The sequence below is a fragment of the Orcinus orca genome, chromosome 9 (genome assembly GCF_937001465.1).
Source record: "Orcinus orca chromosome 9, mOrcOrc1.1, whole genome shotgun sequence".
Taxonomy (NCBI): Eukaryota; Metazoa; Chordata; class Mammalia; order Artiodactyla; family Delphinidae; genus Orcinus; species Orcinus orca.
Window position 1 is genome coordinate 91,154,446 of NC_064567.1, and position 23,835 is coordinate 91,178,280.

A 23,835-nucleotide genomic window follows, 5' to 3' on the forward strand; every position below is an offset into this window, starting at 1 on the left:
TAAAGATATAAGTATCTTAAACTTATAAGATACTTATCTTTTGTGACTTTTGGCTGTCATGAATATTCTCAGCAAATCTATCATCTCTCTACTGATTTTGTCTCAAGCATCATTCATTAGATAGAAATTCTCAATTTTGTAGTCAAACCATTTTTTGGCCATATACTTTGGGTACTTTCTTATAGTGAATTTCAGATTGGGGATTGGAGTTTCTGGGCTTCCCTGAATTAATCCATCACTCAGTACCTTATTCCTTTGCTTGGTGCACTTGTGTATAAGGTCCTGGAGCAGACTCGGAATACTGAGACGGTTGGTAGAGAGTTTTCAGTTAGTGGGGGAAACAAAGGGCTAACTGATATCCTTTTTACACTAAATTCAATGAGCCGAACAGGTGTGGACAGAGGAGTGAACTGGTGAGAAAGCTTTGTCCAGGAGATGGGACTTAATCTGTGCCTGGAGGGAGGGAGCATTGCAGAGGCAGACAGGAGGGGCGGGCATTTCAGGAGGAGGTTGCAGTGCAGTGAGCAAAGGGTAGAGGTGCAGCGGGAGGGCAGGATGTACCAGTGAGGAAGGTCCTCTGACAGAAGAAGACAAGCATCGGTAAAGACATGCAGGGCTTTGAAAGCCAAGCAGAGGCATGGGGATTCCGCGTGTCATACAACAGTGTTCCTCATTAGTGTGTGTGTGTGTGTGTGTGTGTGTGAGAGAGAGAGAGAGAGAGAGAGAGAGAGAGAGGGAGAGAGAGGGAGGGAGGGAGGGAGACCAAGAGGGGAGTGCTAACCCTTTGACATCAGTGTAGGTAAATGGTCTGGGGAGTGGAGGATAAACTAGGAAGCAGGGAAGCAGGGAGATAGTGGGATGACAAGCACCAAAAGCCTTCCTTGGCAGGGATAAGGACCACTCCCAGATGCGGTAGCAGGGATTAAAGCACAAGATTGCATGACATTTTGAGAAAAGAAACAAAGGCAGGTGCTTGGAATCTGGAAAAGGAATGGCAGAGGCGAGACCTCACATTTCCAGGCCCAGAGCTCTGAAGAGGGGGACCCCTCAGTGGTGGGCTGCAGCGGGGTTTTGAGAGCAGTTCCTTGAGCGCAAGGTCTCAGTCCATGTGGTCCAGTGCACAGTACCTGACACTTAGCATGAGCCTTACAGATGTTTAATGAATGACCATGCAGACTTGGAAGCAGTAATGGGACCCTCCAGGGAAACATGCTCTGGACAGCGGGTGTACAGACCTAGAGAGAGGGAGACTGATGCTGCGCTGCCCCGCCGCCCCACTCCAGCAGCCATTGGAAGAAGCAAGAAAACAAGGAAAATGAGTCTCTTGGAACCTTACAGAGAGTTTGGAGAAGTCTGGCGGCATCATCAGATGTCGCAGAAATCACTTGGTGGTCACTGGCCGGTTTTTGGAGAGCAGAGCGTAAGGACACTGAATCTGATGCTATCTATTAACAGGAAGAGGGTGTAAGGGTGTCAGCCGTGTGGCAATGTGCCATAGGCCAGGCGCTCCTGCACTGGCTTTCATGGCACTAAAAGGCATCAGGAGGTGTTTTCCCAGAGCAAATGGCAGACGCACCCTGGTGCGTAGGAGTAGGAATAAGCACATGACCTTGATCCAACCTATAAAAATGAGGCAACCGCAGTGTTGGACCTGAGACCACAGGGGACTGGGAATTAACTGGATTTTAAGAAAGTGAGTTTAGATAGCCTTTGAAAGAGTTTCAAGGTACCTAGCCTGCCTCTCAATCTGCATAGAATTAAGGGGTGTGTCTCAATTACCCCTTCAATGGAAAAAGTCAGTATGTGTTCCCAGTAAGCAATCATAACAAAGGATAGCCAATGAGCCACTAACTCTTGGGTTGGCTGAAAAGTTCACTCGGGTTTTCCGTAAAACGAACTTTTTGACCCACCCAATATTTGGATGGACTATTAAGCTTATTTCAGCATATTTTATTGGTTATTATGAAAAAGTATCAAACCCATGCTCTGTACCTCGAGGAAGGCTGCCCTGAACAGCTAAGGTTTGTCTAGTCGTGGTCCTGCTGTGGAGTCGAGGATGAGTAGAAGTGCACGGCTCTCAGATCTCTAAGTTTGCGAAGAGAATACTGGTCAACATCTCCTCCACGCAGCTACCAATGTCTGATGCCATTAATCCAAGTCCTAGGCCTTGGATGCTATTATATATCATGCTGGGAAGACAGCAGCTACACCACCACCCAAGACAACTGTGTGACCAGCTCATGTCCGAGGTCTGGTACACAGTGTTCATAAAGTCTTTAGTTGGGTTCCAAGTAAAAACCAGAAAGCAGCTTGGGCTCCTTTGAAAAGAGCAGGAGAGTCCTAGCAAGGCAAATCAGTTATTTCTCAGGCTTTGAGGTGTTCATGCATTTTGTGTGAAATAAAGCACTGAGTTTCAGTCATCTTTAAACTCATCGATTTCTTAAAATTCCTGCAGTTTCCCAAAGGTTTTTTCTTGAATGGGCCATCAGAATGGACCATGGGGCCATGCTGGGTTTTTCTAGTAGATTGAGTTTGGGCTTTTGTAGGTAATGAGAGGGCTCAGAATTCTGCACCTGCCTACTCTTTCCACGGAAGCCCATGGATGTGGGGTTCTGGCTCACTCAAAAGCTGTCCTGGCTTGGTCAGAAAGAGCTGGCCCAGGTGGAAGCAGTGTGACAGCATGGTCACACTGAGATATTATTAAAAATCCAAATTGTCTGAGGGCTTTGCCCTGCAACTATATACGTCACTCAGTCTATATGTGGAATTGGCAGGCATGCCAAGTAGGTTGTATGTTTATAAGAACCATAGGCTTCCGTATCTGACTTTGTGAAGGTCCTCTGATCTATCTGAAGGTCTGAGTCCTACTAGATTTGTAAGAGAAATCTTAAAAGATGAAGAGGAGGCTAGGATAGGGCTTCCTGGGTCAAGGGCTTTCATGAGGATCCAGTTTCCCTGGAAATCAGCCCCTGGAAAAATCTTGGGTCAATAATAGCTGTTTCTCTATCAACACTTAACCACCCACTAAGCGTCCAAGTGAGTAATCCACCAGGAGAAATGAAATCATGAATCACGAATACATACCAAATTTAAAATTCTAATAATACCCATTCTAGATCAGCTTATATTGAGTACAATTACACTAGCAGAAAAGGGTCTAAATCAACTGAAAGGGTTTTAAGAATTCTCTTCTATAGACAATGGTCCAGTGAATGGACTCTTCTATGTCATCTAATCTATTTTTTTGTATGTACCTCCAAACATAAACATGTCAGAAAGAAAAGTAACCAAAAAAAATGAGGCTGGTGTGAGAAGAAACTGCTGATTACGGACGTCGTCAGATTTCTGTGATACACAGACTAGGGCAGCGACAGTCGGCACCTCGGAGGGGCCTCCACTGAAAGCTGTTATTTGTGCTGTATTGATGGCCAGGCAGCAGGGACCACCGAGTGACCAGCAATGACTGGAATGCAGGGGTTTGCGGAAGGGAGGCGGGCTGTGGAGCAAAACCCGGAGGAACAAGCATATTTCTGCACAAATAACAACTCCAACGTAGACTGTTTCAAGCCGTGTACCCGAATGAAACAAGCTTTCCATAACAAATGACTCATCGGAAGGAGTCAAGGTCATTGCTGGAGATTACCCAAGGTTTATTTGGAATGACACAGCACTGAAAACAGACTCGTTACAGATGACTTGTGGATACAGCATACATCATCTATATCTTATTTTCGGACGATCGGTGAAGATGAGTTGCATCAATAAAAAGAGGTGGAAATATATAGGAGCTTTTTGAAATAGTGTTCTTTGGGGGTGGATTGAAATGCCCCGATCATCAGCCAGCCAGTCTCAGAAAGGCAGAAATTAAGACAATTTAGCTGCTAATCCCCACTCGCCCACCTCCAGTCCTGGTGGCCGGACATCCAGATCATCAGACTCTGCTTTCTCCAAAGGGGCAGCAGCTCCGACGTGCCGTTAGTCATCGCATCCTGAAGAATGCACATTCCGAACACAGATACTGTCCACCGTTTTGGCAATGGGATGGCTGCTTTTGCCCAGAGGCAAAACTCCAACTGTGATTCCAGACGGAATGAGAGCAACGCATGTATCAATGACACATAAGAGGCTAAAAGCTACAATGGAAAGGAGAGAGCGCAACTATGTATCTGTAGCCTTGTGCATACACATAGATCCAGGAGTGATGAGAAACAGCTCGTGTGACTGTGTGTCCATATATATAGAGAGAGAGGTGCTGGTAAAGAACAGTGACAACTTTTGCAGCAGTTTCGTTTTAAACACAGTAAATGTGACAGGGAGAGAGAGAGAGAGCACGTGCTCACACCTGCACAGGGGAATAGATAATCTCGTATTACAGGACAATTCATCACGTCTTCTGCAGGGAAGCCACTCAATACCATACACTTGGTGCAGAGAAATTAAGGTTCTGGTCTGGAGAAAGCTACTTTAGAACTGGTGGGAGGGGGTCGAGTATACAAGTCTCCACAGCTTGGACAAAGCACAGACAAACCTGTTAGCAAGAACGTGGGAACCAGTGAAGACTTTTTCCTTAATTTACTTGTTTTTTTTTCTTCTAAACATTTGTTTGCTCACATGCTTCATTGACATAGCCTCCCAAACTTTGTCTGGCATTGGTCTGCAAATCACTGAGTGTCATAGCAAAAGTGAACTCTTCAGGTTTTCACAAAGGTTTAAAAACCCAGTAATCAGGCTCTTTCTACAATACTTTTGGCCCTAATCCAGGCGCCGGGTGAAGTTCTCTGGAAAGAGGCCTTTGTACGTGGCGAGGTCTCTGTACTGAAGCCAGTCTGATTCCTTCACGCCTACCAGCCAGCCTGCATCCTGCAAGACAAAGACAGCGCTTGCAGAGTCCAACAAACTACTGGAAAAATCTGCATTGCCAAAGATTAATAAAATAATGGGTTTAATGAGCATTGTGGTCCTGCACGAGGATGATGCATTACATGTAAACAGGTGTGCTGAGCTCAGGGGGAAGGCTTGTCCCAAGTAAGTTGTTAGTTAAAAAAAAAAAAAGGAGTAAACATTTGAAATTGTTTTATGTATATTGTTAATTGAAGGTTAATATTAATATTATAATTTTGTATAAAGTATAGTTAATTGATGCTAACTGGATTATGACGTAAGTCCTTAAGGAAGAGGAAAGAATTAGAATTATAGCCAGTGCAGGGAATTCCCTGGCAGTCCAGTGGTTAGGACTGCATGCTCTCACTGCCGAGGGCCGGGGTTCAAACCCTGGTCAGGGAACTAAGATCCCACAAGCCAAGCAGTGTGGGAGGGAGGGAGGGAGGGAGGGAGGGAGGGAGGGAGGAAGGAAGGGTTATAGCCAGTGCAAAGAGAGGAACACCGGGTGAAAACATCACACACAGGACCATTTCCTGTCCTGTGGATCACAGTGAAAAAAAGGCTTGAGGACCAGTGGGCTGGAATATAGTGCTGACAAGGCCATGGAAGGTCTTTTATTTCATCCTCAACCACTTGCTTATAAGAAGGAACTCTGTCTGCCAGCTCGTATCATGTTACTGAAATAAACCACCATATACAAGGCTTACCAAATACTAACAGCTCGATATGTGTCGCCTGATATCACTATCGTGTTTGTTGTTTTTCAAGTTTATATAAACTACAAAGCTGTTTGATGTCATGACATTCTCGCTGGCAACATTTGTAGAGTCTTTGTAAATTACTCCTCAAAAACATTTCTCTATCATATAGGCGTGCCCTCACAAAAGTGAAGATAGTTAACCACGGAAAGTTTAAAGAACCCATCCGTGCACGGTCATACAGCACGGGAGACCAAACGTAAAACTGAGAGACAGAGGTTGCCATCTGCCCTTGGCCTTCTGGAGATAAGCAGAGTCTAGCTGGGAAAAGCTGAGTTGAAGGATCTATTTTAAACACACAGACCGTATGAAGTGAAACGAGAGGGAAATGACTGCCTTTATTATGTTAACCAATGCAGGAAAGAGATCTCACTTAAAATGAGGGAGAGCCGGATTTAATCTGAACCAATCCCCAATATGGTTCAAGTACATCAGATAAAACAAGGTCTCAAAAATTAAATAAAGAAGCTGAATACATTCCCTTTGATATAATCTGAGACCATAAACTGATGCTGCTATATAGACAAGAAATATAAGCATTTAGACAGGCCAATATTTGAAGGCAGAAAAAAATAACACTGAGAAAAAAAATGGTTCAATAAAATCACTGACAAAATCCTAGCTGACGAGGAAAAGTGTCCTCTATAAAATTATGATGTTATGTATGCGAAGGACAAAGTTATACTTAGAGTAAAAGATGATAATTAAATATTTTCTAAACCTCTAGTAGACATATAAAAGGTCATATTTTCCCCTCAAGTGTCTATATTTGACTTTATTTACAGCAGGTGAAAAATCTAATGCAGCCAAGTGGAGTCACGCATTTTAAAATAGTTTCAATAAAAATAAAAACAAAGGGCTGGCACAAAGCCATAATCAAGATATATTCCAACACATACATTCTGAAATGCAACTTATAAAGTGAAGAATCATAGTTAATCTCAACCTTTAGTGAGGAAAATATAGAAAATTAAACTTTAACTGCTTAAAACATGTGGTAGACTAAAGATTTCCAGTTTTGGTAGTGGCAAAATAGCTGGTATCAGACAAATGCTTTTGCATAGAACAGTTATAAACACTAGAACAACTATATATTTATATGTAGTTATATATACATATGCATACAGAAATGCAACTAGTTATATTTAGAAATGACAGCTATAAAATATAAGTTCATATATTAGAATTTGACAAATAACGGAGTTGTGCATGTATAACAACTATTTAAAGGCACTGAGAATGACCAAAAGCAGGTAGAAATTGGGGGATATTTGACCCTTGAAACTGCATTGGGTGAGATCTGTTAATAGAGCTTTCTCCCTGAGGATCAGCCTCAGTCTGGGTGATGCAGGGCATTCAGAGGAGCACTTTTATGGAGAATATCTTGAAAGAGAGAATTACTATCTTCGGTACGCGGGCCTCTCACTGCTGTGGCCTCTCCTGTTGCAGAGCACAGGCTCCGGACGCGCAGCCTCAGCGGCCATGACTCACAGGCCCAGCCGCTCCGCAGCATGTGGGATCCTCCCGGACCGGGGCACGAACCCGCGTTCCCTGCATCGGGAGGCGGACTCTCAACCACTGCGCCACCAGGGAAGCCCAAAACTACTATCTTGAAAGAGAGAACTACTAAGAAATTTAAAGCAGCTATTGTAACTCGGTTCAAGTACTTAAACTGAAAGATGGTAATAATGAGAATAGATGGGAAAACCTCAGCAAAAAACAGAAACTATATAAAAGAAAACATAGAAATTATAGACCTGTGTAAGTAATATCTGAAATTAAAAATTCCCAAGATCAGATTAACAACAAATTCAACACAGCAGAAGGCTCACTGTACTCAAAGAAGATCAATGGAAATTATCCAATGTGAGTAAAAAGAGGAGTAAATACTGAACAAAAAACCCAGAGTCTTAGACATCAAGAAGTCCAACATATATATAGTTGGAGACAGAGGAAAAAGAGGTGAAAGAGAGCGAAAAATTAGGAAATAATAGCCAAAAATCTTCCGCATGTAATAAAAAAAAAATCAAGATACAAGTCTAAGGAGCTCATGAACCCCAAGCATGAAACCTATAAAAAAAATAACACCTAAGCACATTAGAGCTGAACTGATGAAAACCAAAGATACAGAGAAATTCTAAAAAGTACTCAGGTGTATACTGAGTATACACAGTGTATACTGAGTACACAGTGTATCCTGAGAAACAAGGTTAAACAAATTACAGCTGACTTCTAATATAAATCGGAGAGAGCAGAAAACAATGGAGTAACATCTTTAAAGAGTTGAAAGAAAAAAAATCCAACTCAGAATTCTTCCTCTAGTGAAAAATCTTTAAAAATGAACATGAATAAAGGCAACAAATAAACGTCATGTAAACAAATGCTGAGAGGATTTACTGCTAGATCAGCACTCTAGGACTCAGATCTATAGGAAGAAATCAGAGCACTGGAAATGGCAAACATGTTGGTAAATATAAAAGACTAGTTTTTCTCTTTATTTCTTTAAAAGATAACTTATGGTTAATGCAAATATATATATAAATTTATATTTTATAAGTATAAAATGTATTTGATATATATTTTACATATTTTCCTAAGTTTATAATGAGGTGTTTAATGATTTTCAGATACCTAGACACTTTTGCCTGATATTGGTAATTTATGCTTTGTCATCTATTTGTATTAAAAAAATATATATAATAGCATCCCACTGGCATCCCAAAATAAGTGTCCTAAAAATCTATTTAGTGATGCTGTGACCTTAAGCCCTTTTCAGAGCTGTCACACAGCATCTCAGAAGGTAGAAACGTCTTCAGGAAGTCACTGTGCCCAACTGACTCTCAGGAAAAACCAATACAGCCTGCAGTACTTTCCACTCTCATCCTTTACCTGGTCAGCTTCCGAATCTGAGGGCACAACCAACACCACGTCACCCCTTTGTAAGGTAAGCTCATCAGAATTTGCTGCCTCGAAATCATGCAGTGTTTCCACCTGCAAGAGATTGTAAGAGAACCGATTCATTTTAGAAAGAAAAGGAGATGTAAAATTAAAGTGTCTCAGCCAGATTATCAGCAGGTTCTCTAAGAAGCATCTCCAAGCTGGATAAAATAGGATGAAGATGAGTCATACCCCAAGGAAGAAGGCCGCTGAAGACAGAAAAGAAATCCTAATCTCTGTTTACTTAAAATATCCGAGTCTTACAGATTGATACTGAGGCCACTTGAATGTATATTTAGTAAAGCAATGCCTTCTGCAAGAACTAAAATGTAGCGCATTAATGAAATTTTAATACATCATATTTTTGTTAGAGATTTGCATTGTATTATCATCAATGTTTTGTTACTGTTTGTTTTTTAACCTGAAGTAAAGATACTTAGTGAAAAGTTCCTCTAACCCCAGCTTCTGTAAAATAATAATTGAGAGCTTGCATGTTATATAGGAATTACTAATTAAGCCTGTGATCAATTTCTTTATAAGCAAACTTCCTTCCCTATCTTACCTTTTAAACCATGACAATCTGTTTCTTTTCCTTCTCTCTTTTTCTGGTTTTTAATTGAAATGTATTTGACATGTGACATTGTATAATTTAAGGTATACACCGTGTTAATTTGATACATTTATATATGGTAACATGATTGCCACTGTAGCCTAGCTAGCTCCTGATCAGGTTACATAATTATCATTTCTTTTTAGTGGTTGGGTTAATTAAGTTCTAGTCTCTTAGCAGGTTTGATGACTGTAATACAACAGTGTCATCTATATTCACCATGGATTAGATCTCTAGGTCTACTTTACTACTTGCTGCAAGTTTGCATCTTTTAACATCTGTCTTAACCCACCATCCTTCTTTCCCATTTTTTTTGAAAGATTTCTTTAAAATTTGATTATAGAAAATTTTTTAAAAGCAAAAGGAGAAAGAGTACTATAATGAACCCCCATGGACTCATCACCCAGCTTGGATAATGATTTAGTCATGGCCAGTTTTCTCTCTCCCATATCCCTCGCCTCAACCCCACTGCCAAGATTAAACACCTGGCTTTTAAGTTGTGTATTTTGCATACAGAATCATAACATGTCAGAGCTGGAAATGACTATGAAATTCATTTTTCTGATGAGAAAACTGAAGCCCAGAGAGAGGGTAAGTGCAATTCCCCAGCTCACACTGCAGCTAGTGGGCAAAGCCAGGGAGGGACCCAGCCAGGCCTGGCTTTGCATGGCACCTGCCCCCTTGATTTCATGTCCTCTTCTGAAAACAGAACCCAGTGGGACACATGTCCTCACTGGCCACAAGTCTAGCTTTTTTCTCCACATTAATTCATTCATCAATCCCACCTGGACCCACTGGAGGTGACAAGGTAGCAGTTACTTTCTAATGAGCAGAGAGAGAAGAAGAGGATTCTACTCAATCCCACTACGACAAACGCACATGGAGTTAACACTTTGTAAAAGACAAAGAGCTGGATTAGGAAATGCAAAATCAAACATGCAAATTAACATTCCAACTATATTCTGTTAGGTAGGATTATCTGCCTTTAACCCCTGGCTTAAACTAGGGTATTAGGCTTAAGTATTAGGTATTTACTGGGTTTTTGGTATGCACCCTTCCATTTATGAAGACTTTAGTAGCCATTTGATGGCCTCTCTGAGCAAAACCTTCTTGCCATTATTATTATTATTATTTATTTATTTTTTGCGGTACGCGGGCCTCTCACTGTTGTGGCCTCTCCCGCTGCGGAGCACAGGCTCCGGACGCGCAGGCTCAGTGGCCATGGCTCTCGGGCCCAGCCGCTCCGCGGCACGTGGGATCCTCCCGGACCGGGGCACGAACCCGTGTCCCCTGCATCGGCAGGCGGACTCTCAACCACTGCGCCACCAGGGAAGCCCCTTTGCCATTATTTTTTATCCTTATCGTGGAAGCCCATTAAGATAGTTATTAACTTTCAAAATAGTTATTGACTCCCTACTCTGTGCCATGCACTACGACAAGGTGCCAGAGCTGACTGAACAATTCATGTACCCTGCCCTCCATGGGGGACCAGATGAGCACACGGGTGATTTCAAGCCCTGGGCTCTAGGGGGCGCTCGGGAGGACACACCCATTCACTACCAAGAAGAAATCCACCCATTCACTACCAAGGGGCATATCATTTACCCAATGAACCTCAGTTAACTGCAAATCAAATGCAACACAGTTCTCAAGTAGGGCTAAATTTAATTACACTCTGTTCTCCATCCAAAGTGACAGATTTTTCTATTACATTTTCCTGACATTGAATAAAATAAGAAAAAGAAAGCAAAATAAAAAGAAGAAATGTTAAGACCTTGTAGAGGAAACCGGGAGGCCCTTCCTGGAAGGCCTCGCTTGCGGAGGGGGCGGCCGGCTGGGAGGCCTTGCCCGCCTCCTGCTCCTCCAAGGCCAGCGCTGGTGTCTCGCCGGTGGAGCCCGGGAGAGCCGCGTCAACAGTTGCCTCCTTGGACTCTGCACCCATGGTGTCTTCGTGTTCTCCCTCCCCTTCATTGTTGGAGGCGGGCTCTATGACCACCGAAGGAATGACCTTCTCCTAAAGGAAGAAAAATGTGGTTGGCAGCGACTGGGAAAGAAGACTTCTATACCCTCCAAGAGTGGCCACTACCCCACCCCACGCTGCCTGGCTCCACCGTCCCCACCTCCCCCATCCAGCTAAATGCCTGCTGTTCCCTTATTCTGGCCTTTGGCCCTTCCACCTTGCGGCACCTTCCTCCCGACATGGCTTCCTTTCTATCTCTCCTGAGACAGAAGCCCTTAGTAGGACTAATTTCTGGATCCTTGAACAACCAGGCAGTTTGGTAAGAGTGAGGTTACTAGGGAAACTGGGAAGTGGGATAGGAGGCTTCGGGGAGAGAGGGCGAGTCACCACGGGAGTGGGGGGACGATCCTGAAAGGGAATGTAGTAGGACTCTAAGGATGCTCTCATTTTCGCAGTGGTCCGTTCTTGTCCCACTGAACAGTAACCCTCGCTTGAAACTGACATTTCACCTCCTGTGACTGCTTTTCTCCTTGAAATCCTATTGTTGATAAAGATCTGGTGACCCGTGTTTGGAGATAATCTGCCTGTCCTTTGCTAGTTGATTATCATCAGAGCCCACACTGCAGTGACAACTTGAGGGATGACAAGTCCCACCAAGCACTCTAAGTACTGTGTTGTCTGGGGGAAAAGCAGAACCAAAGGATCAGGATCTCTCTTTCATTTTTTAACAAAGATAAGCACTGAGGGGAATTCTGCTAGCCTAATGGAAGCCTGGACATCAAGTTCGCTACATCCTCAGGTATCAGCGGACACAGGCACCTCTGTTCTTCAATTTGGAGAAAACAATACACTCTTTCAACAACAAGCATAGCAATACGTACAGGAATATGCCTGGCATTGTGACAAAGAAAATCTACGGAAAAAACGGCATATACGTTTGAGTTGTTTCTCTAAGTAGTACTGCTACCTGCTGTTTGAAGGGCTCATTCAATTTCAAGCTTTAAGTAACTCTGGAGAGGTTACTGGAAATTTATTATGAGTAAAATAATCAGGAAAAAGCAAAGCCTCACATTAAACCAACTTTTCTCTGTTTCTACGTAGAAGAGCAAAGAACACGGGCTTGAGAAGAGCTGTCCTGCTTTGGCTCCTGGGTTTCAGGCTCCACATTAGGAATGTCTGCATTTGTTGCCTTTGAATGTTTCTCAAAAGAAAGGAAGAGCTCGGGTAACTCCAAATTCATGTACGTATCAATGACCCATTTTCTTCTGAAAGTGCAACACAGGGGTGGGCTTTTGGTGAAAGGAGCCTAATGGTGAGTTTGGGGCACCCTAATAAAAATAATGACCACAAAACAGTAGTTACAGTAATATAACTCCTAATACGGGCTTCTCACCATGTGCCTGGTACCTGGCTAAGCACTTTCTGGCTATTTTCTCACTGCATCCAACAACCCTGTATTTGTTCTATCATATTCTCTTCCTCCTTCCCCCATTCTCATCCTTTTCACCGTGCTTCACTCCTTTTCTCCATCACGTTATTCCATGGTTTCCTTTGCCCCTACCTGTGCTTAAGCCCAGTCCGCCAGAGCAATAGGGGCCCACGTGGAGCCTCATGATGCTGACACAGAGAGAATGCTGAGGCCACTCTTCCTGAGAATCGAGTATTTCGTTTTGGTGGAATGCAATGCCACAGAATGGCTACCAACTGTCCACAACTCCACATTCAAAAGAGGTACCACCATTAACCAACAGACAGAGGATTTCAATGGGCGTTATCTCCCTAGAACCTCCATTTACTAGGACATGTACCTGAGTTGCTGCTGCTTCTGTTTCTACCGGTTGAGGTCTGTCACCATCTACAGCCTCTGTGGCTTCGGTGTCAATCTTGGCCTCCTCTGAACTCGCTCCTTCTCCAGCAGGAAGAGTCACCTTCTCTGTCTCTGCTTCCCCCACGGGGCCCCCCTCGGCTGCCGGCAGCAAGGTCCCAGCCGTCACATCAGCATCCGTTGCAGGGATGAGCTGTAAACCAGAAACCAAACAGGCTGTGTCTGTCTCCAGGGGCCTCAGTAAGAGTCAGACTCAGCCCTTTCACGTCTGTCCCCTCCTCTGAGGCCATCAGACTTCCAGGCTTTTTTTGTCATGTCCTGAAGCCCCAGATGCAGGTACACCAGAGTCTGCCATTTGCTCCACAAAACCCTGACTCCTCTCCCTCCTGGCCCCCAACAACGCTGCATTCCTCAGCTTTCCTTGCAGTTGGGTGTAGCACACGGAATTTGAATGGAAGTGACACATGCCACTCCTGAGACATGGCTTTTGAGGTGTGCGTGGTCCCCTCCTCAAGCTCTTTCTAGCTCTGTTGGCTGAAAGCAGAGGGCAGCAAGGCTATAGAGGCTATCTGAGTGATGAAATGGAAGGGGCCCGGGCCTGATACTACCTGGGTCATGGAAGAAAGCCACTTAAAATTACCCTCATCGCACAAAGTCAGAATTTAGAAAAACTGTATTTTAGTATGAACTTTCAAATCTTCATGGGGAAAGGTCCCAGAAGCTAAATCACAGTCATGAAAAAAAAAAAAAAGTAGGAACTTTCTCAATAAGACCTCTTGAGAATGAAGGGAAAATCATTTTTGTCATCAAATATGCAATATAATCCAAAAATCAAATCAGACTCTGGGTCCTTTACTGAGAAAAGGAAGACAGAAAAAAAGAGAATTTTGTTTCTAAGGTTGGAACGCAGTCAGAAGAGCTTTGAATAGTATTTAAAACTTGTAATAATGAAATAAAGTGCAATCAGAAGTTTTAGTTTTGCACAGATTGGCTATGGAGTCCAAGTCTTGAACCAGACTCTCACATCAGTTTGGCAGACATGATTTGAGAGCTTCAAATCGGAAAGACTGAGACAGGAGAATTGTAGCTTGATCATATATAATACACTCAGGACGCATCTTTCAAAAACTGATCTTGATAGCTGATGTGATTAGCATTAGCCATTCCTTTTCCTTATTGAATAAATTCTACCCAGTCTGTCCTACTAAGTTAGGAAAGCTCTGATGTTGTAGATATTAACTGTCAAACCCAGAATACTGAAAAGGGTGATGGAGAGTGCCTGCCAATCGGGCCTCAGAAATGGGACACGGAGATTCTGAGCTACACACCTACAGTCACAGCTGGGCATTTTTTAAAATAACAACTTTCTTCTGACTCAAATTTACTTTTATTTATAAAAATAATCCATTGCAGTATACACACTACTAAACAGAAATTAGATAACCAACAAGGACCTACTGTATAGCACAGGGAACTATACTCAGTTATCTTGTAATAATCTATAAAGGAAAAGAATCTGAAAAAGAATACACACATATATATATATGTATGACTGAACCGCTTTGCTGTACACTGGAAACTAACACAACATTGTAAACAAACTATACTTCAATTAAAAAAAAGAAAAATAAATAAATAACCTGTTGCAGAATACATTTTTCTGCCACATTTTACTTTAGAAATGAAAAATAATGCTAACAGTGGAGTATTTGTTACAAGTATTACTCATATTCTTAGAAATTTACTTCCCTCTCTTAGGAGAATTTCCTATTATGAGAATTTGGCTCTCCACACGGTATGCAACGATCCAAAATGCAGCCACTGGCCATGACATGGCATTTATTTATTTTTTCTACTCTGGCATTAAAGCACGTGACTTCAGAAAAGTAATCCTTCTACCTGAATTGTAATATACTTATTTATGATGAATTATACACGTTGATAACTACTGAAGTGGGGTAACAGGCACAGGGGGATTTATATTTAGGTGAATAACTGAAAATTCCTATAATAAAAAGTTAATTTAAAAATTTAAGAGAATTGCATCTCTTGTTTTACATAAGCGGGTCTTTTTATGTATATGTTTGTTACCATTGTTAAAAGAGTAATACTCAGAATATATATTAGGAGGGCATCTTAATTCTAAGAAGAGTAATGAACAACTGCTCTTAGCTTTACTGTTGGAGAAACCAACAAGCTCTCTCCAGGATCCTAAGGACCTAATGAATTTTCTTCCTCATCGGAAACTATACATAAAGACCATGTGCATGCAATGAACTTATGAGCTCAAATGTAGAAAACAAGTTGTATTGTCATCATTCTAAGTTATGTATGCTTTCTATCTGTCTGGAAAAATCACACCTATGGAGTGAACATCCCCCTGGTTTCAACAGCTTCGAACCAGACGGGCTCTATACTATGCAGACAGCATGGGCAAGCAGTGAATACCATTACATACACACATACACGCAGACACAGTGTTACAGATCAAAAAGCAGGCATTATTGTATTGACAGGCTACTCCTCCAAGTTATCATACATAAACCCTTCCTTACATACATGTTCCAAGCACATACTATTAGTAATTGGATTTTACTCTCAACTGGATTGATGTATCTCCCGAAGAGAATATATTTTTGTGAAGTATCGATGGGGTTACCAAAAGTAATTTTTTAACTCGATACAAATAGAATGTTAATAATGAGTCCCCGATTTATCTCTATGGCTCTCTATAACCATCAGTTTGGTTGTATCCGATTTTACTAGTGCAAGATATACATGTTATCACCTCTCCTTTGTTAAATAATTTTAATAGGCATCCTCATTGGCTGGATCTGATTTACACCTGACAGGGTGGTTGCAGCGATGCCGGCCACCAGCAGGTGGAGACCAAGGGCTCTTGTCTGTCTGCTCTGAGGTTCGCTGACCTCAAAGGAACAAATAGCCCAGCTTTAGCATATCAGCAATTTACCTGATCCCTGTCACACACAAAAAAAGGGATGGAGCAGGTGGAATATTGTTGATAAGAATGACGGCAGATATAAATCACCAAAATGTTGAAAGTAACAATGCTAATAAAGACAAGGTGCTAAGGAAATGGCACTGACTACAGACAGGAAAAGCCAAACACTTTGAATGACCTGCTTGGGAAAGGGAAGAAATGATCACTCCTCCATCCTTCTCTGAGTCCATTAGAAATGAATTCCTATTTTTCTAGCTGAAATTAACACTGTGGTTTTACAGACCTTAAGAACATTATAGAAACAGAGAAGGACGTGGCCACCTGTACTCCCTTGTATCTTTCGGCCTCTGTCCGACACGCCTCTGAAAAATCAAGGATGCCCTGACCCTCGCCTTATGTCTGGAATCTGTGCCATATTTTCTTCTCTTACCAAAATATTTCCAGTGCATATTTACTGACTGCAATAATAGAACAACATAATAATACAATGGAAAATAGAATCCATTTGCTCAGATCAGGCGTTAGCTCTAGATAAATCAAGAACAGATTAAAAAGGTTTTCAGTGACAGAGTTATCCCTCTATGATTATTTTTATGCATTCCAATCTGTTAGCTAATGTAGACTTAGACTCTAAATTTAGTCTTTCCTAGACTCTAGACACCTGCAACCACAATGACTAATGACTGTATTTTTTGTTTTTTTTTTTAAAGGGAGACCAGAGTATTGAAACTACTGAAAGTATTTCAAGCCTTTGATATTCAACGTTACTAAATTTTTCTCTTCACTACACATTTTAAGAGAAACACTATTATCTTCTTCCAAAACTGTACTATCTGTTCGCCAAATAGATTTATGGTGGGAAATTATCTGATGCAAAAAAAGACTAAAAACAGTTCTCCCTACCCTCAGGTTGTTTACCGTATCCACAAGGTCCGTGAATCACATGCACCCTATTGCCGATTTGCACATTAATCACACAGAAATCACAGGAATCTGCAGGGGACCTTCTTTGAGAAGGTGAGCGGTTCTCACTTTATCACAGTGTATAGCTCTTACTGCCTTTTAATCTTCTGCCTCAACAATCCCCTTGGTGGAAAGCAATATGGTCAAGGCATGCATGGCAGAGTCTTTTCAAACACCTACGTGCCTTAGCGAGATTTCCTGCAAGCGGAATGAAATGAATGCAATGCAACAATGGCCCCCGTATCCTGCACAGCAGGGGAGCACAGTGGGTGACAGAAACTAACCCGTCCCTCTGGGCGATGGTGCCCTAGAAGCAGGTCAACAAGGGCTGAGACCCCAGATAAGAGCTGTGAGTGGCTGCAGGAGAATTTGTAATCTGCAGGCTTTGTGTAATTTATTGATTTACTTTATTCATTCATGGTTTGTTTTCTTGGCAATATTAGCTCTGAACAATGCCTGAAAAGCAGCTTGCCAACTGTGTAACTGACGTGGATGAGGAAAAGTGAAGAGATGCCCTAGTATGAAATTCCTATAGGGTAGGCCATCTGAAAATAGGTATTTTTCTGCATAAAAAAATAATAGATACCATGGTTTTCAAAATAATAAAGTAAATAACTTATGGTACCATTTTGATATATTTTTATTCATTTTCTGTGCATATAGGGACTTTGTTTATTTTAGAACACATGGATTGTGTTTCTTGGAAAAATTATATTAGTGGATATATAACACTTTGTTTTCTCTATTTAACAATTTATTTAACAGTTCTCCTATAATTGAAAACTAGCTGGTTTCTAGTTTGTGTGTATGTGTGTTAATCCAATATAGTTTCTTTTTAAAATTTTAGTATTTTTATTAAATGGTGGTCATTAGAGAAAATTTGGAAAACATGGGAGCGTAAAAAAGAAAACAAAGTACTCATCATTTCATGACCAACGTTAACATTTTGATGTGTTTTCTCCCACACATCTTTTTGCTATGGACACACGTGCTTGAACTTAACTGGGATTATCTATCTACGGTTGCACCCTTGGTCCCAGCTAGTAGCAGAGGCATCACCTAGGAGCTTGTCAGAAATGCAGGGTCTCAGGCCCCACCCCAAACCTACTGAATTGGAATCTGCATCTTAATGAAGTCCGGGGAATTCATGTATGTAGTCAAGGTAGCACTGCCTTTTGCACTCTGCATTACATTGTAAGCATTTCACAGCCATCTGTCTTAAATCCCCCAAATGCATGTGTCAAAGGATGTGTTGGTGTGAGAGTGACAGTAGGTCCCAGGTGGCCTGGATGCCTCAGAGAGATGTGCCCGCACTCATGGTGGGCTGGGTACCAGTGTCTTCTATGTGGGGTGGGATGGATGACACATATTTTTCTATGCCAGGCTCAGTTACTGTGCTTTTAGGATTTGTTCCTGCCTTGGTTTGTGGAAAATTCCCCAGAGCTTGGCTAATACTTTGAGTACTATTCATGCTTTGACTCACTTTGTATATTTAAGCGTAAAGAGCATTAACATGAAAAAATACACTGATAACAGTGACTCTAGTAACATTTTGTGATTTATTTTTTTTCTGTTTCAGTCTTACAATCTTCAGTTATGTGCTCACCGGATGCCTTTGATTTTCATTAAAATATTCCTGGGGTAAATGACACAAATGATAAGTAAAGAATGTAAGAAATACGTATTTTTAATTTGGTTACCCTTGCGTCAGAGAGTAGCCATCTTCCTGACATTTGCTCTTGGCAGGAGGCACTGGGCTAAAAGATCACTGAATTCTAGGCTTTCCAATTTATCCCAAACATGGAGAGTAATAATTCTGATCCACAGACAGGTTTCTGCTTGACAGTTTCAATATATGCACATTCTGTAGGCTGTCGGGGAAACTGACCTTTACTGTGGCGCTACAATTTTCCAGGTGCTATCCCAGGTGTTTTACACTTATTGCATATTATTCACCCAACAGCCCTATTAGATATAGTCCCGCTTTCTACACAAGTCAACTCATACTTAGGGACTTGCCCAGTCCGTAAACCAGGATTGGAACAGTCTAACTCTAAATTCTGTGTTTTTTCACACCAAACGGCAACCAAGAAAGCAACGCACCTCTAAATCAGAGTTCCACAGTGATCCTGAGACCCGGCACCTCCACAGACCTGCCACGTCCTACTGACAACTCCCAAGCGAGCAGTGTTTGCTGAAGAATTCAAGCATGTTCTTACAGCCAATGCATTCACTCACACTCTTGGATTTGTAGATTATAAATAAATTTTTTTTTGAGATTTGTAGATTATAAATAAAATTTTTAAGCTGAGATTTTTTTAAAGTTGAGAATAGTAGATTATAAATAAAATTTTTATTTGTAGACATGATGTCTCTGGGCACCTAAGCAAACATGTTGTAAAATCCCTCTGACTTGATACAAATTATATAATCGAAAGTTATCAAGAAGAGATTGGTTGAATAGAATTTCTCCCCATTATTTTTGTCAGTAGTCCTGTAAATTCCATTGTTTAGAAAGATATGTACAGAATGGGAAAGTGGAAAAGAAGATGAATCCATCTCCTGGTGTTATCCAGTGCACTGCAGAGTTACAACTGAAAACTCTTAGAAACTGGGCACTTGGGCAGTCCTAGCTATGTTCCCAAGTTAGAGATTGATATGATTCCACAGCTGGAAGGACCAGAGGCCTCATCTAACCCAGAGTTCTCATTTTACAAGGGAGGAAATAAGGTGGAGTGGCAGTAATCCTAGAGATGGAGCTGGCGACCTGGGTTTTGGTTCTGACTCTCCCACTAACAAGCATTGGAGCTGGAGTGACCCCTGAGTCCCTCTGGGAAGTAATGAAGGGAGATGAATCTCACAGTGTGAATCCTGGCTCCAGGCCATCCTGGCCTTTTCCTGCCCAGCCCTTGTTCTGGATCCAACATGAGCTCTTGACTTGTCCAAAGATCCAAGCATTTGTATGAAAACACAGGATTCTCTTCAGGATCCATTTTAAAGAAAATCTTAAGAGGCAGCTAGAGAAGAGAAGGTTCCTACACTAAGACACAGTCTGGTGGACGGTACTCCTTCTCTCATAAACTACACTTAAAACATGGCAGGTCATAATTCCCCTTCAGCAAGACTGTACTGTGAGCTCTCCCATGGAACACCGTGCCTCCAATACTGTTCCCTTCACAGGTTGCTCCTGGTATTACAAACTTCATTTGATAATCTATACGTTTCCTTTCTAATAAAGGAATTTAGTGGGTTTTTCTCCCCCTGACCTTCAGCTCAATCATCTTTTTCAATCTACTCTCCTAGTATTGCCTGCAGTCCCATCGTAAGCCTTAAGCAGCCTGGTCCCAGGGCAACTCAGCTGCTGGCAGCGGGTTGCCATGGCAACATCTGTCCAATTTAGCTCCACACTTTCCTTAAAAATTAAGATCTCCTGCTGAAATGCCAAAGTTAAGGAATTTGGGGTTAATTTGGCCTTTAAGGTCATAGCAGAATATCTAATAACCATACACATTAAATTCTTAAAGTTTTAATTAGAGATTCATTTGCAAAGTGTATGGGAGAAATGCACAGGAAAGGTGGATTTATCTTTATAAGCAAAGGTAAATATTGTGCGTTGTACGCTCTCAGAGATTGGGACGTGAGCAAGTATTAGTTTCAGAAGTAGCCACAAAACACAGCTTCAGTGGGGGTTGCAAAGAACGTGTTAGAGAGGCTCTTTAGAAAATGCCTTTACCCCACAATAAACATTTCACCCTGCCTGGCTATGGTATCTTTGAGCATTTGCTGCCACTACTCAAACTGCCTTCTAGTGAGCAGGCTCAGGCTGGGGTTAGCAGAAGGCAGAGGCAGGGCTGCCAGACACACCCAGAGACTAAACCAAAAAACGGAGATCTGCAAATCACCTAAATGTCATCATGCTCTGTTGGCAAAACTCCCAACCCTGACCCTGCCAAGAACCACAGGCATGTCCTTGGGCAAACTGTGACTCAGCCAGATGGCCGTCGGAGGCCTGAATCTTGAGGAAAGGTAAGCAGCTGACTGTCACATGCGGAAGACCCAACTGCCTACCCTCTGATATGACAGCCTTTGACCAGTCCCTGGACTTGGTAAGTAAAACACTCCATGCTGATCTGTCGCCCCATTTGCCTAGCAAATAGAAGCTGGAGAATAAGCCATGATTCGAGGGTGCTCTCATTACAAAGGATTTGGAAATCCTTAACTGTTTAATGTAGTAAGCTCTAGACTGCTGAGAGTAGGAAGAGGACATATTGTGTATCAAACACAACTTGTAAAGGAGAGATGAGAAAACTGGTAGAGAACGGGAAAATGATTTCCCAAGGCCGCCTCACTGGTGAGCCATGGAGCTAAGAGTCTCCAGGCTCTTGATTCAGGGATCTTTCCAATACATCCTCTTAGACCCTTGCTTTGCAGCCAAAGTGGAGGATTAGGATACCCATTGTCTCTGCGAAACTCAAGGTTGGGCTCTACAAGCATTTCTATTTCTTTTTGACCCTTCAGCTCCACATCAGGAATACGCACCAAGTCGAAGCATTGGTTGGAGAAAGTCCTGGTGTCAGCGTGGAGGGATTTGAGCCCAGTTGTGACCCTGTTGGCTTTAGATTGGTCTGTAAATGTACTTTTATAAAAACCTGCTCTTTTGAAAAATACGGCATCTGGAGTAGTTATGAGATGAATACCTATGGATTAAAAATGTCAGGATTTGAATTTCATGTCATCACTTTCTGGGTGTGTGATCTTGGTTTAAACCACATAAACTCTGTGTCTCAGTTTCCTTAATCTGCAAAATGCAGTAATGATACCTAAAGAATGCTTCCTTCACGGGGCTTCCCCGGTGGCGCAGTGGTTGAGAGTCCACCTGCCGATGCAGGGGACACGGGTTCGTGCCCCGGTCCGGGAAGATGCCACATGCCGCAGAGCGGCTGGGCCCGTGAGCCATGGCCGCTGAGCCTGCGTGTCCGGAGCCTGTGCTCCGTAACGGGAGAGGCCACAACAGTGAGAGGCCCGTGTACCGCAAAAAAAAAAAAAAAAAAAAAATGCTTCCTTCACAGGATTGCTGTGAGATAATGTATGTCAAATATTAGCATACAATATGGTCCTGTTGCCTGCGCCTTAACTCTCTTGGTGTTTCAGTCATACTGCCTTTCACTGCAGGCCAAACACAGTAATTCTCTAAGGCAGCCCCTGGGTTGGTTGAGACTCAATATTGGCAACATTGAGACTCAATTTGCAAGAGAAAAGGAAGGGATCTCTGATCCAAAGTCAAGCACTTTTTCCTGATCACACTTACGGTTTCAGCTCATGTCCACTAATGAGGAGAGGTCCATGGAAAGGACCTTCTACCCTGGAGGTGTTGAGAGGATGAACAGAACAAGAAAGCGTAAGAACTGGTGCAGAACTATAAGACACGCTGGTCTGAATGTTCAGTTCCATATTATCCATGGACCAAATGAACCTTGATACTGGGACCCACAGAGTGAGAGACCTGAGCCCGTAGACACATCTGCAAAGCTCTGCCAGTCAAAATCCTGTTTGGGGTAAGACTAGGATTGATGGAGGGTGGGGGTGGGTGTTATAAAGAGTTGTCTTTTTATAGACAAGATTGATGGAGGGTGGGGGTTGGTCTTACCCAACCGGGCTGATGGCCAGGAAAGGTATCAACGTGGGCTTATGCATTGAGCTCAGTAAATACTGAGAGAGAATAAGGGAGTTTTTATCCGGAAGTTAATTACAACCAAAGCCATGTTAAAAACAGCAAGTTCAAGCACTAGATTTAGCATGTGCCAAAAAGTATACACCAAGCCAGACACAAAAGGTCACATATTGTATGGTTCTATGTATATGAAATCTCCAAGGTAGATAAATCTATAGAGACAGAAAGCAGATTGGCAGTTCCCAGGGGCTGGAGGGGGGGACCATGGGTATGGGGTTTTAACCTGGGGAGATGAAAGTGTTTCGGAACGAGATAGAGGTGGTGGTTGTACATTAGGAATGTACAAAAGCCACCGAATTTTTCACTTTAAATCGATTAATTTCATGTTATGTGAATTGCACCTCAATAAGAAAAAAAACCACATGCCGAAAGTAACACTTAAAAAATCACTAGGCACCCATCATCGACAAATGGCTGCTCGAAAGTGGAAGAACAATCTGAAACCTCACGATCATGTTCACATGTAATTAGAACACTGAAGAAATAATAACATTCCACAATCATCACATGGGTCTGTGCAAGAAGGGGCTTTGGAATATGAGACCCCAGAAAGCAGGGAAGATGTTTGTGTGTGCTGCCTAACAGCTGGCAGGTGGTTAATGAATACTTAATAACAGCCACATATGGAAACAACCGCGGCCCCATTTTCCAGAGATAGAAACTGACAACCCCAGGTCAACCTGCTCTGTGAGGTGTGAGGCGTGGGGAGTTTCCACCACCTACCTTCATCTTAGCCCTGGCTAACTCCATCTCTTCCCCATGATGTGCTGCAGTGGTAGAGAGAAAGAAAGGTCTCGGCCCGGCCACTTGGGTCAACTCTGAATACATCTCTGGAGCTCATCTGCCTGTGTGCTCCTTCTATCACCCCCCTGAAGGAGGCTGCATGCCTCTGAACGCCCACATCTTCCTGGAAGTGAAGGTTGGAATATTCCCTATCAATGGACCCAATATGAAGGTCCCTAGAAGAGAAGAAGTCTTCTCAGAAAAGGCAAAGAATTTTGATGGGATGCAGCTTCTTTAGGAACCAAGAGGAAATTTGCGCTGATGGGGACCTAAATAAGATCAAGTCCCTTAATATCAACGTGCAACAAAAGGGAAAGGGGTGCTGTTATCTTCCACATCTGTGGCCAGCTCCTTCCCAGAGTACAGCTTTCACCTACATCTGCTTATCTTGGAGGAAACCACTTATCGTGAAGATGACGACAATA

The 23,835-nt window shown here is 42.4% G+C and overlaps 1 protein-coding gene across 2 annotated transcripts in view; it reads right to left on the minus strand.

Annotated features, from left to right (window-relative positions):
• Window positions 1-3,626: 3,626 nt before the first annotated feature.
• Window positions 3,627-23,835, minus strand: part of AMPH (amphiphysin) — a 191,699-nt gene continuing 171,490 nt past the window's right edge. For both annotated transcript variants that reach the window (XM_049714914.1, XM_049714915.1), the window contains 4 exons: window positions 12,955-13,164; window positions 10,961-11,200; window positions 8,529-8,630; window positions 3,627-4,860 (listed from right to left, as the gene is read on the minus strand). In XM_049714914.1, the coding sequence (XP_049570871.1) occupies window positions 4,753-4,860; window positions 8,529-8,630; window positions 10,961-11,200; window positions 12,955-13,164 (660 nt within the window). In that variant the 3' untranslated portion in view covers window positions 3,627-4,752. The remainder of the gene's footprint in view (window positions 4,861-8,528; window positions 8,631-10,960; window positions 11,201-12,954; window positions 13,165-23,835) is intronic.